Below are 14,337 nucleotides of genomic sequence, written 5' to 3' on the forward strand. Positions count from 1 at the left end.
GGCTCAAACCTACCTATATTATACGCGTATATGCAAGTAGGTGGACCGATATATATATATATATATATATTATTATATTGTACACGCCGAGTAGGATAGTTGGACCTGTGCGAGCAAGTCGAAAAACCTAACCGTCGCGCGTCGTGCGTATTAATAATAATAATAACATTGTAATGTGTGCTGCGCGGCAGTCACTGTTATTATTATATTACACGGCACTGCCGTTTTGATTAATGCGCGGCGGCAGTGGCGGGCGCGACCGGCGGTCGGATTTTTACGCGCGCGCTAGCGGACCCTATCGGAATTCGCGATACGAAAGCGACAGTTGGTGGGCCCGCAGGACAACGGCACTAATAATATTATTATTACGTTTGATAATAATTGTATATATTATTATTTGTTTGGCATATAATACTAAAACATTGTCTTCCACCGATAATCGACTATAATATTTAATATAATTAAAGTTAATACCGGTGTTGGTGGTGTTATAGCAGCGTACGACGGAAACGGAAATATTATTATACATTTATAACGAAATATGTTAAACAGTACTATCGCTAAGGACAACGACACCGCCACGCCAGAACAATATCATAACGATTATTATGACATTATTATATAAATAATATATATATTATTATTGTACTAAAAAATGGATGAACGTTTTAAACTTAGGAAAAATCTAAACATTTTCTCATAAAAAACCAAATGTGTAAGTAAATAAATAAATAATTAATTAAATCAAATGTTTTTTTTATACTACAATTATTTTTTTTACTATTTTTTTTATAGTTTATACTTTATATCATTATTTTAAATTATATTACTGAAATAAAAAAAAGAAGAAATAAAGATAAAATACCCGATAAACACGATGTTCAAACTGCATAAGGAGGAATAATATAATACCGGAATGTTTTTTATCTATCGACAATGGTAAATTGTAAATACGTATATAAACACACGGGCCACGGCAATATTTTATTCCATTCTAGTTGTTTTTATTTAAATACATTATTATTGTTGTACCATGCTTCATAATAATATATTATCCATTGAAAATTAAGAGAAACAGTTAAAATGAAAATGTATTAATTAGTAGAAACAAAAATCCAAAAAATGCAGCACACAAAATACTATGCACTTTCAAGTTTTTAATAATAATAGGTATACGTAGCAGTAAACAAATGTATAATTTGCTCCGATACACTATTTCTTGCACTAAAGACATACACGCAAATACTATATATTATAAGTTCTGTATATTATAGGTATATAATTATGCCGAGACCATGAAGCACTTTACTATTATTATTATTATTGTTATACTTCGCACGATAGCTAGTTGGCGCCTATCTCGACGTTGACCTTATTCATACTTCATTCTATCGTGAATTCGCGACTAAAAAGGTCTGAGTTTTCTTCTATATTTTTTCATATGCACACACGCACATATATAAATGTATATATATGTATATGGGTATATAATAATATATCATATAGATAAAGACATGTAATAGTGAATAATATGTATAATAATTATATATAACAGCGTAATACACTAATACTAGCAAACAAGATATTATTTATTATTTACCAATCCAGAGTATCCTTACTTTTAATTGGCGTAACATAGTGGACGCGAAACGTCTTCACATTCAATAAATATTAATTATTCAAAATGTTACCAGTACATTTTCGTGCAGTCAATGGAGTGCGAAATTTATGAACGAAGCAAACAGGTACCACAAAAATTAAACTAATAATTGTCAAATTGTAATATCTTTCGTAACACAATTCATATGGGTACATCTATAATACTTGACACGTAGCAGAAAGATATACATAACCATATTTTTATAAGTTAAGGTTAAATACTATCATACATTTCTGAGGCATTTATTATTATATATAGGTAGCTAGTTTATGCACAGCAACTGCCTTTGTTTGTATCAAAATATTATATGTATTATGTATGTATTTTAAATGTATATTATATATGTATATACATTCCAATAGGTACCTACTATTGTTTAGTATATTCGAAGAAAGAGAAGAATTTCGATCCGTGAAAGCTGTCACGCATATTTACGACGACAAAACGTGTGCCTATGGAGTATAGTGTATGATGTTTCATATTTCAATAAAACATACATTAGCATATTTTGGATTTTGGAAGATTTTGTTTGCCCATTATAACATAAATAATATTAACAAATATAAACAAATAAACAAACGTTTATATTGTTTACCTACTTTTTAATTATGAAAACTATTGTACATTTTAATTAAGCATAACAATTCAACAGTTAAATTATATTATTTAGCTAAGGACAGACTGTGTGAAGTGTGATCGCGTAATAATAATAGTTTAATAGTTATGTAATGATAAATTACTTTTTATATTAAGTATAATAGTAAAAAGTATATACAGCAGTTGTAGTCGAATAATAATGATTTAGCGGTGGCAATAAATATGCGACGACACGACGTCGATTGATCGATGATCGCAAATTATGCGATCAATATAATAATAATAACAATCGCTATCGGCGGCAATAACTATAACCCCCTCCCCCTCCACAACCATTGTACCATACCAAAACCAAACGACTACTAAAAAAAACTTTCAAGCATCATTATATTATATGAATGTGTATGAATAATATACTATGTACAATACATATAGGTATATTATTCTTATTGTAAAAAGTCAATCGTGCAGTACCACCACCGCCATGTATACACGGAGAACTATATAATATAATAATATATTAATATTATATACGAGTTATATTATTTATTATATTGTTATGATAAATTATTTTATACACGTTATTAACGACCGCCACGAATAATGGAAAACGAAAAAAAAAATGTATGATAATGTGACTGTATTATTATGTTATTAAATGCGGTACTCTTACGAGTTACGACGAAAGTGCGAGTTTTACGACGATCGTTACCACTTCAATTTAAGGGTGTATTGAATAATTATTGTTATATAGGTGGAAAAATTGAATGCATTCAACATGACATGTCGCTCGCACACACTGCACTTCTATAAACCTACCTACTTTTCTTTACGATGAAGCGGTGGAGCTCGATTATTACACGACCCCACCAAATATTCAGTAGTTAAAAATACCCATAAAAAATCGAACGTTTATATTATTATAATATGAAACGCGCGTAACGAAAAATGACGACGACGAAGACAACAATCGTCACGCGGAACGGATTATAATTTTTATGAGCTCTAGGCGTCCTCAAACCCTCACGGCATCGCCACAACCATCACCACCGTTTTATTATTATTCTATCCGATTTTTATACATACATATAGGTATATAATATATATATATATATTATTTATCGGACCAAGATGTCGATTGAAAACCACCGATATTGCCGCCGCGGCGGGTGATTCGATACGCACCACTAATCATTAAAATAAAAAATCGTCACAATCGGCGAAAGGACCCTAGGTATACATATATATTATATCTTCTGCAGTTATATAATAGTCACCGCTTCGAGATCGATTTCAATAAAAAAAATATAAAAAAATAAAAAAAAAACAATAATAATCAGGGCTGTGAATGTATAAAAGCATTAATAAAGAAAAAAATCAAAAGTGTACGCCTATATATTTATATATGCAATGGAAAATGCTCTAAAAAATATGCAGTTTAATTGATGTACGATGCAGTAAAAAAAAACAGTACGTAACGCAAAATAATTCCATGTTAAAAATACGAAGCATGCGAGATAAAATGTTTTATACACATTCTTTTAATTAAATTAATGGGTAAAAATAATCCAAATACCACGTCATGACTCACAATCGACAAAGAAAACACTATTTATGTATAGGTACAGGTATATATCATCGCTGGGACAAACATTTGTATTGATTTCTTAGTCATGATCTTGATTCCTGAATGGTGTATATAGGAAGCGAAAATATTTATGTACAGTGACAGATATACGGATTAAGATATTATGATCCAAGCAAGTATTTCTTTCGGCGCCAATAAATAACATTTTATAATATGATATCCAAAATATAAAATGTTCATACTAAGTACAATAGTTGAACCCTAAAGGATTTATGGCGAACAGGTTGCCGACGTCGCGTCGTTCCGCACCTAAACAAATCACAATGGCCAACCCTAACACGGCAACACCGTTTGTATGTCGAAATATCTGAATTCTTTTAACCTGAAAGTATTTACATTTATCATCAATATTATCTTAACTGTGACATAATGTTGGACATAGCGCACAGTTCTCGAAAATAAACTGAAATATAATATCTCCAATAAATATTAATATGGAATTGCTTTATAATGAGTGTAACTGTTAAAATATGTCTTAAATTCGTTAAACATACATACGGCTACAATAATATTTTATATTACATGAATTCTACATCTCATAACAATAAATTCAAAACACTTACCTTGATCGCATAAAATGCCTCCCCAGTTTATGTCACATATGCACTGCCAAGAAGTTCCGTTACAATATCCGTGCTTGCATCCAGGATACGTCATACACTGATCGCAAAGCTCACCTTGCCAACCTTTCCGGCACCTATTTTTATTTTAAACAAAAACATCTGAATTAATTCGCATACAAATTTTACACAGATAATTTGAAGTGAATAATATTATAATGACAACGACGATGTGCCACCGTGTTTATACTGTATAGTAGTTTTGGAAGTATAAAAAAAAATATCCGTTTCAATTTTAATGAACTGCGATAGAAAAAGTAAAATGTATATTAGTCACAACCTTTAACATTTTTAAATAATTAGAGCATTATATTTTAGTGTAAATAACTTAGATGAGAATATATAAATTTTCCCTAAAATTGTTTAAACTAATATCCTCTATATAAAGATTAATGCTTCCCACGGAAATTAATATAAATAAATAAACCTAGTTTTTAATATATGATACAACTACTTTCTGACTTATTATATACGTGATTAAAGGGGAAGGTCACTCAAATTTCGACCATACAATTATAAATGTCATATATAATCATATAAAACGCTCTAGGCTTTAATCTGATTATATGAGCGGGAACCATACAATCGAATTTGTTGCACACTATATCAAAATCTTATAAGAAATAGCTCTTCGGTACGTTCAACTTTAATTTAATTTTTTTTATTAAATATGTTATTGTTGTTAAGTTGAATACCGTTATTATATTGTTTCAACATATAAATTATTTTTAATTTAAATATAAGAGACGTTGGAGTTATTATTTTAATATTTCGATTTGTATATTCAAGGTGATTATTATTTATTTTATCGTAAACCAGGAAATACAAGACATTTTTTTTATATGCTTTTAACGTTTAAAAGTATTTAATTTGATAATTTCCTTTGATTTTTAATGATATTAATTTACATTAAAATAAAAACTTTAATTTAAAAGTAATAATCATTATATAATTTCTAAGATATGATTGTCCTAGTTCATAATAAAATCATCACTTCACTTAAAAAAACAAGTCTGTGTTCAGTTCATTGAATCTCAAAACACATTTTTCCTTCTGCATAAGAATGTAGACATCGCATCGTGCTTCTATAAGCTGCAGGAGCAGTGCGAGAGGATGATTAAAAAGTTATTCTTACGCCCCGCACCGGAAAACTCAATATGCGTGACCTTCCACCTAGGTTAACTAGTCTGAGATCTGAACTACTCCTGTGTGATGCGAATAAAATCTAAGTATCTAATTATATTATTTACAGACTCGAAGCGGAAAATGAGGGCTTACGCACAATTTATCAACAACATTGTGAAAGTACTACCTACATAAAAAAAATATGATACATAAATGATAATATTGGTATTACGTCCTATTATATAGTCTCCGCGCCAGGGTTGGCTGTAGTGTGGCCGCGGTGTGAGAGACGATTTTCAGATCGGCGGAATTGTGAGAAACGCGTGGCCGTGCAGGTGTCACGAGTAGGCATACAATAATAATATTATATGATATTATATTCGGGAATGATATCGTATCGAATTAATTAATAATAATAATATTATAGTCTCACGCGCAGCGCAGTGACCGCCGCCTGCAATATCCACACCACACGTTATATGCGCGCATTTCGTATTCATCGGACGCTGTTGTGTGAGAACTGTACGGGGCTTGCAGACTACACGACGAAATTCCGCCGCCGCCGCCGATGCGTTTATTAAAATTCGGCTGGCGTACTCCCCCGCCGTCGCCGCCGCCGCCGACGACCACGGCCAGGACGACGACGACGACAACGGGCGACCGAGCCCGCCGCGATAACTCTCGAAAACTCACCGTCGTTTCCCACGCCCCCGCCTCCCCGGGCCCGCCGAACGAGCGAAGGCGGCGGGCCGCCGGACCGTGTGCTGGCCAGAGTCCAACGACGACGAAACCGTACCGCCGGTGACTACGGCGTCGTGTTTACGATATAATATAATAATATATATAAAAGCCCACACGGCGGTTTTCATGATTCGAATACGCGATGATGAGTACGACGGCGGTCGACAGATACCGCTTGCGGGGGGTAGTGGGGGCCTTGAGGGGTACTCCCAAAATTCGTCTTGGATATACCTATACGAATGCCGAATTTGATATATTTTTTTTTTTGTGTTTTGTTAATATTATGATGTGTGGCTTGAACCACCCCCTCCCCGCGGGGAGTTTGTTCTAAATGCGCGCGTGCCAATACTTCAATCGAGACGCCGCAACACTGCAACTATATATCATGCGTGTTAAATTTGGTAAAGATACTTTAACATAATACCGGCGAGGGTCAATACCGCAGTAAACAAATAATATAAAAATAATATTTTATCGAATTCAATTGAAAGTACCTATATTGATTTATGCGGATAAAATGAAAAACGTTATAACTCTTTATCAATGGTTTCCTAACCTTTTTCGTACCCGGAAACATCCCATACGGTATACCGTGCGGTAATGGTTGTCAGTGCCCATAATACTGAGGGTGATCTTTTATTGTATTTATATAGTATCACTACTATATTGTCATTGCATTGTTTATGTGGTAGCATGTGGGACAGTGAAGCGGCAATAAATCACAAGTTTTGTTACTATAAGTTGTGCAATGTGCACTGCGGGTAGCTACTGCAGTAGTGCAGTGTGTATACGATAAAGAGTCTCACGAAAATGGCTGTCCAATTTTACCGTCAAAATGTTTGAAACGTATAACTTTTACAAAATAGTGAATAGTATTCGCCATAAATATAGAGCTGATAATATAGAGTTGAAATCATAATATATAGGTACACATAATATGACAGCGATAACCCTAACGGGAAGAGGATATACGCTGCAGGATTCATTTCGGCGATCACTCTGTCACATATCTAGTTGCGTAACCTTTACATTTTAAGTCGATGGCCGAACTGCAATTGCCAGTGGACCGCTTTATATCCTATTTCTATGTATTATCGCCGACGCCGCATTATCGACCATAGTAATTATATTATAACCGTTATCATTAACACATTGACGGCAGCACACCGAACAACGAGGTCGTCATCATCGTCGCCATTGTCGTATATTATGTATATAATATATTAAATTATTATATTTAATAACTAAGCGTAGGTTTTTCGATATAATTTTAAGTGTATATATATATATATATATAACGCCTGCTGTAACTACAATATGTATATATTAATATACTTACTCGCAACCTCCGGGATTACCGCAATGTCCGTGTGCGGGATTGCATCCGGTCTTGCACACGGCTGTAAATAAAAATTTCAAAAAATACGTGATTATTATTACTATATTAACACTAAATATAGTGAACCATTTGGTTATCGTTCATTTATAATAACGATCGAGGTGAGGGAGTAAATTTAAGAAAATACAGTCACTAACCTTTGTCACAATTCTCGCCCTGCCAGCCGGGTATGCACTCTTTCCGGCCGTCCGTGTCACCGCACGTATAATGGCCGAATCGGTCGTCCCGGGGCTTGCAGAGCTTTGTGCAATTTTGTCCGTAGTAGTTGCGATCACACCTAACGCGCACGCGGTACGCCATGCGGGCCGTGTGGCCCAGGTGCGACAGTGCTTTCCATTCATTTCCAGGCAACAGGATACCTGAATACGTGGCCTCTTCGATAACAGACAGCAAGCCTGCAGGAATACGCATTGTTAAACGATGAGTTACAACTTTACAATAAAACTGCTTTAACAGGTGGGTATGTAAATTATTTCACGATTATAATTATTATATTATATCACTCGACACTCTCATTTTTGAAAACAATTTGTATTAATATAAATAAATTATAATTCATAACTATTAATATTATAATATTATCTCTGGGTATGAAAGAATTTTAAGATAGTACGAACGGCTATTATCTATATTACCTATAATCATTAAATCTATAGTATTAATAATGACATTATGCGTGCCACAAATTGTATCAAAAGTGCAATATTGTTGCAGGATATCGAACTATTGAGTACATCTGCTGAGAGGAGGGGGGGATATTTACGGAATGGCTTTGGCCTTAGATCATATTTAATCCTACGAAAAAAATTATATTAAAAACAGGGCTTGCAAACGTTATGATTATTACGTTATATTTGACAAAAAACGATTGAAATTTGTAAACGTAATTATAACGGAGAGCGATAATCAAAAATAATTAAATACCGCAAAACAAAACATAACGATAAACATTATACTTATATATTTTTATATCATTAAACAAAACATAACGTAAAACGTAATTTATAGAATATCATTAAATGAAAAATATCGCAAAACGTAATTTATAGAATTTCATTGAACGAATAATAACGCAAAAAGAAATAGTAAAATCCATTTATTTAAAAGTTATATTGGTTTCGTAGAAATATTTATTTCATACATACGGACAAAACAGTTGATTATATTATATTCCATGTTCGGGCCATTACCTACTCGCATTAATTATTATTAATAAATTTAATAGGTATTAACATTTAACACTATTCTAAATAACGATAAACGCAAAACTTGTATAATGTTTAAATTCTAATTAACGATGAACGGAAAACTTGTATAACGTATTTCTGAATAACAATAAACGCAAATTGTGTAACGTTTTAATTACAATATCATAAAACGGAATTTTTTTTCAAATGCAAGCCCTGTATTTTAAATAGTAAAATAAAATAAAAGGTTTTAAGTTTTAGTGTTTCTCAAAAGTTAAAATATAAAACTTGTCATGTAATACTATTTATAATACATATTATGTAGAAACTTATATTCAAGTACACATATGTTTTATTATTTATTTCAAAAAAGGACAGCACTTTCATTAATGAACTGCCACTGCTAGAACCTAAGGAAACATGAAAAATAGTTTGACAGACATAATAGTATATTAATATCGTGGTGAGCCTTCAATTGTATCTACGTCACGACCATCAACCGGATCGAATCCTTCGCACAAATTTATTCATGTTCACAGAAAAAATAAAATAATTACTAACGTTTAGTAGAACACTTATTATTTATATAGGTATTATATACATGCATGTGTTATATATTATATTATAGAAGAACGATTATTTTTTATAGGTGAAATTATTTATTGGAATATAATTAAATTATTATGACTATGTAGTAAACACCTAACTATAATAACATTATAGTATAGTTTGTCCGAATTATAATAATATTATGTCTGTGGTGTTTACTATATATTTTATAATATTATGATTATTAATTATTTTAATCGGCCAAATTAAGTTAATAACGTGGTTGCCGGTTGATTTCTAGTCGGAATAACTATGTAATCATTTGCCTAAATAACGATGTTTTCGTAAACCAGCAAAAGATATAAATTGTATAGCTGTTACAAACCGTAATAATTATACAATTACGGTTAATCCTATTATTTCTGTGTTACGGGATCGGCTTTTTTTTTTTGTCTGTGTCGCGGACGTTTTTGACTCGGCCACCGCCGCCGCCACCGGACGAAAAGCCGGTACCGCGCCGCCGCCGATTCGATTCGGTGCTTGCCGGTCTCTCAGTTGTATGTTATAATATTGTTATATTTTATTATCATTATGTTGTACCTATATATAATAATAGTTGCAGCGGCCAACACACACACACACGCACGCGCCTGCGCTCAACAATAGTATAACAACGACGCGCGTGGAATTGATTGAGACGATTTTTTATTCCTTCTTCTATTCTCCTCTGTCCGTTTCTTAGGCGTTTCGCCTTGGCTACCCTTTTTTTTCCTCCGTTCAGTTGTTCACGCGCGTTTATCTCTCCGCCGTAGGTAGGTGTACAACAATAGGCGTCGTCGTCACAATCACACACACACACACACACACACACACATATATACATACGGACGGACGGACGATATACATCATATTATTATTATTATATAAATGTGTGTGAAAACAAAAAGAATATACTACGACAAATCTTCAATAGTACGCCTGTATAGATAGGTACAGTAATATAGTAATAATGAAAATATAACAACACAATAGTAATAAAACCGTCCCGCCGCCGCCGCATTCCTACACGGAATTGGAAATTGGAATCGTATCGAACACTGTACTATTATATATTATTATTATTACTATTATAGCTATAAGTAATAATAATAATATAATATAATATATAGTGTCCGGAGTGTATAATAATAATTTTATTATATTGTATAAGTACTAGTAGTTGTAAGTACCGATGATGATGGTAATATACGACAATATCATCCTTGCCGAGCCGTCGTCGTCGCTATACAGTCGCAGCAGCGTATGTGGCCCCAGTGGAATGGGACGTGACGCCGCCGTCGCAATACTTACCGCGACGAAACGACGGCTACGATTGTTATGATGCGCTTACCCACCGCAGTCCCGATATCAATACGTACAATATAGAATATATATAAACATAATCCGACAACCGGACAACGTCAAAAACAACAACAACAACAACAATATACGTCTTCGATCGCCTCATCCCATATAATATATTTTTATATGTGTGTAGTATTGACGAGGGTCGACGACGATTACACCAAACTCGTTCGCATTGTGCGTATGTATGCGCGGTGCGTGGGCGTATCGTGTATGTGTATATTATATATATATTGGCCGGCCGAGTCACGTCGAGCCATATATACAATGACGACAACGACGACGACGACAATAATATATTAATAATAACGATATATTTATATATTATTATATATGTGACATTATCGTTTTATAGTCTCGCGCGCTCGCGACATACATACCACATACAATCGAGGTATATTATGAATATTATTATTATTGTCGTACAAGTATTATATAGACTATAATAATAATATTATCGTCGTTTCTAATTATTATTGTTATTGCTTATTATAAATATTATAACAGCCGCTTACCTGTGTAATTGTTGTAGTCCATCGCCTGCAATACCAACGTAAACGATCTCTGCAACAGAAAAAAAAACCAATAAAACCATTACCTAGCGATATAAAATACACATATTATTATACTATGCAATAATAATAACATTCTTGGTATGATAATATTAATATTATGCAGTCTTAATAGTCTATACTCTTATACTCTTGTACAGATTATAATATATTATGTTTACAATTTAAACGACAATCATAATATTGTTATCATCGTATACGGACTGTATTGTTGCACTTTGCGGTTTCCTAACGATTTTTGAAATCATCTTCCGAGCTCGATATGACCGTATGCCGATATCGCGGGCGGCCGGACGACCCCGGTGGAGCAAGAACCGCGATAAATAACGTATTTTATATTTTATTGTCGTCGGCGACGTTGTTGCTGCAGTTATGTTATATGCAGTGGACACGCGCATGCGCACGAACGAAATGTCCATTGAGTACGCTTATTTTTACATTCTTTCTCAGTTTGTGTGTGTGCATATACAATATTATACAATATACATACAAGTGCGCACTGCTGCACGTACGTACATTTGCGTACGATGTATTTGCACCCCCTCCCGTCACCCACCCCTTCGCCGTAGACCGCCGCCGAGACCATGTACGATATTTGTCGTAGTCGAGACGATGGTCGCCGCCGAGTCGAGCGAGCGCGCGCGCGCGCGCTTGACGATAAATCATCATCGCGGACGGTGCGACCAGAGAAACCGCAACCAGAGGAGTATATACGCGTACTGGTATATATACCTATAAACATACGAGATATTATAACAACACTGCGACATACACACACACATACATATATAGGTATATTATATTATTATAATATTGTGTGTACGCCATAAAAAAAAGTACGACGACCGACTCCTACGCGAACCGCTGTCACGGCAGACACGATTTCTACCTATATATATAATATTATAAACGGTCCGCGCACAATTTGCTGCACCGCGGAAACCGCCGCGAACATGTTATACCGCGGGCGGTATATAGGGTCCACTGTGACTCTAGAGCGTATACCTCACCTCGTAACAAGTAACAACGATCGATAGGAACCTAGCTTGCAGCGACTGCAGACGCACATCGTAACCGTTTTTCTTTTTTTAGTTCCTATATAGTTCTCAGATGCAGTCATAACTCTGTGCCACAGTGTGGCGAGGGGATAGTAACGTTTCAGATGATATACAACAACTTAGGAAATATTAATCGATAGATAATGATGACCGTCTATATATGATGGTAACTTTATACTTTGAAGTTTTATTTAAAAAAAAATATATAACTTTAAATTTTAAACTTCTACTTTTTAATATTAACTATTAACTATTAACTATTATTTTGATAAATTTTATGTTTAAATGGTCAATAGTTGTTGCGCCATATAATATATAGGTATCTGCAATGTTGGCATCGGTCGAAGTTGACAAAAAGAATCAGTAATAATTATTGACAGAAACTAGCTTTACTAGCATTTTTTAGTGTATATAAGTTTATATATACATAAATTCCACGGTTGGCGCTCTAATCATCGTAATATTTAGATATATACCCATTAAACCACAAAATTGAACATATAGGTTTGAAAATAATATATTAATCCGATATTGTATCTCCTATGTACACACCGCTGTCAGTTGAAAAATATTGTGTATAGGTAACATGATGGGTAAACGCATCCGTTTTCCACCGAACATATTATAATACCAGTTGACAAAAAATGCCGATTGCGCGCGTACGTTGCAGCTCACCGTCGACGCCCGAAAAGAAACCGTCACGTCATCACAATCATATACTTCGGCGGTTGCGGCTAAATAAGCCATAACCCGTACACCGCCGTTTTTCCGCCGCGTCACCGGCGCGTAGGACGCGTGCGTGCCCGACCGGTCACCACGGCGGCTGGAGCGGTGCAACAATCATAATAATAATAAAGCCGCGACGGCGGCGTTTTTCCGCTACGTCACGCCACCGCTCTACGCTCTACGTGGTACACATATAGGTACACTAACGACTGCGGTACACGCCGCGGACTAATTGCCCGGTCGCGGACGACTGTATTATATTATATTGTGCGCGCGCGGCGGGTGCTACGGCCAGGCCGTCCCGCGAACGAGCTCACCGCGCACGGCCGCGGCGGGACCTAATATCCATTATTATTATTATTATATCGTCTGGGCTGGCGGCGGCAGTTTAACGACGCCACGATATGATAAACGACGACTCGCGAGTAATCACCACGGAGCGGCTTGTTCGCGCGCAACGAAGAAATTAAGAGATCCGACGGCGGGCGGACTCGTTAACGAGGTTGTAAATACATAAGGCAATACAACAAGCGCTTCCGCTTTGCACGACGGCTTAGCCGAAATAAGTCACTTGCCGCATATACAATCACACGTGTTCATGTGACGAAACTTGAATAGTTGGCTTGTGCGATTCGGACGTCGTGGTATACTGGTACATAGATAGGTAGGTTAGTTCAAGCGCTCAGACATGATGTCCCTTTGGCTGAGCACAATAATCCCACTCGTTTACCACACGAAAGGAACTACCGGCTGTCTCACTTTTTTTTAAATTCACGTTTTCCCATTTTCCGATAAAGAATAATTTTGACTATACATTCCGGTGCAATAACCGTGGATATTATTTTATATCTACCGATCAATTAACCTATCGAAATATGGAGATTACCGTGGTTTTTGAACCACGCCCTTCGCATATTGTTTTTGCAGATGCAATATTGAGCAATGAACATTTTATCAAGTAAACATACCTGCAAGGCATAACACCTTAAACTCTTAGATATTAAACATCAAAAAAATATCCAGTTTCCGCGATTCTGTTTTATAAGTCCTC

At 35.0% G+C, this 14,337-nt stretch overlaps 1 protein-coding gene across 1 annotated transcript in view; it reads right to left on the minus strand.

The window, feature by feature from the left end:
- LOC132934222 (uncharacterized) overlaps positions 1-14,337 on the minus strand; it is a 53,151-nt gene that overhangs the window by 14,275 nt on the left and 24,539 nt on the right. The window contains exons 3-6 of the mRNA XM_061000500.1: positions 11,446-11,494; positions 7,928-8,185; positions 7,731-7,791; positions 4,469-4,602 (exon numbers count right to left, since the gene is read on the minus strand). Of these exons, the coding sequence (XP_060856483.1) occupies positions 4,469-4,602; positions 7,731-7,791; positions 7,928-8,185; positions 11,446-11,494 (502 nt within the window). The remainder of the gene's footprint in view (positions 1-4,468; positions 4,603-7,730; positions 7,792-7,927; positions 8,186-11,445; positions 11,495-14,337) is intronic.

Source organism: Metopolophium dirhodum, chromosome 1, assembly GCF_019925205.1.
Source record: "Metopolophium dirhodum isolate CAU chromosome 1, ASM1992520v1, whole genome shotgun sequence".
Lineage (NCBI taxonomy): Eukaryota > Metazoa > Arthropoda > Insecta > Hemiptera > Aphididae > Metopolophium > Metopolophium dirhodum.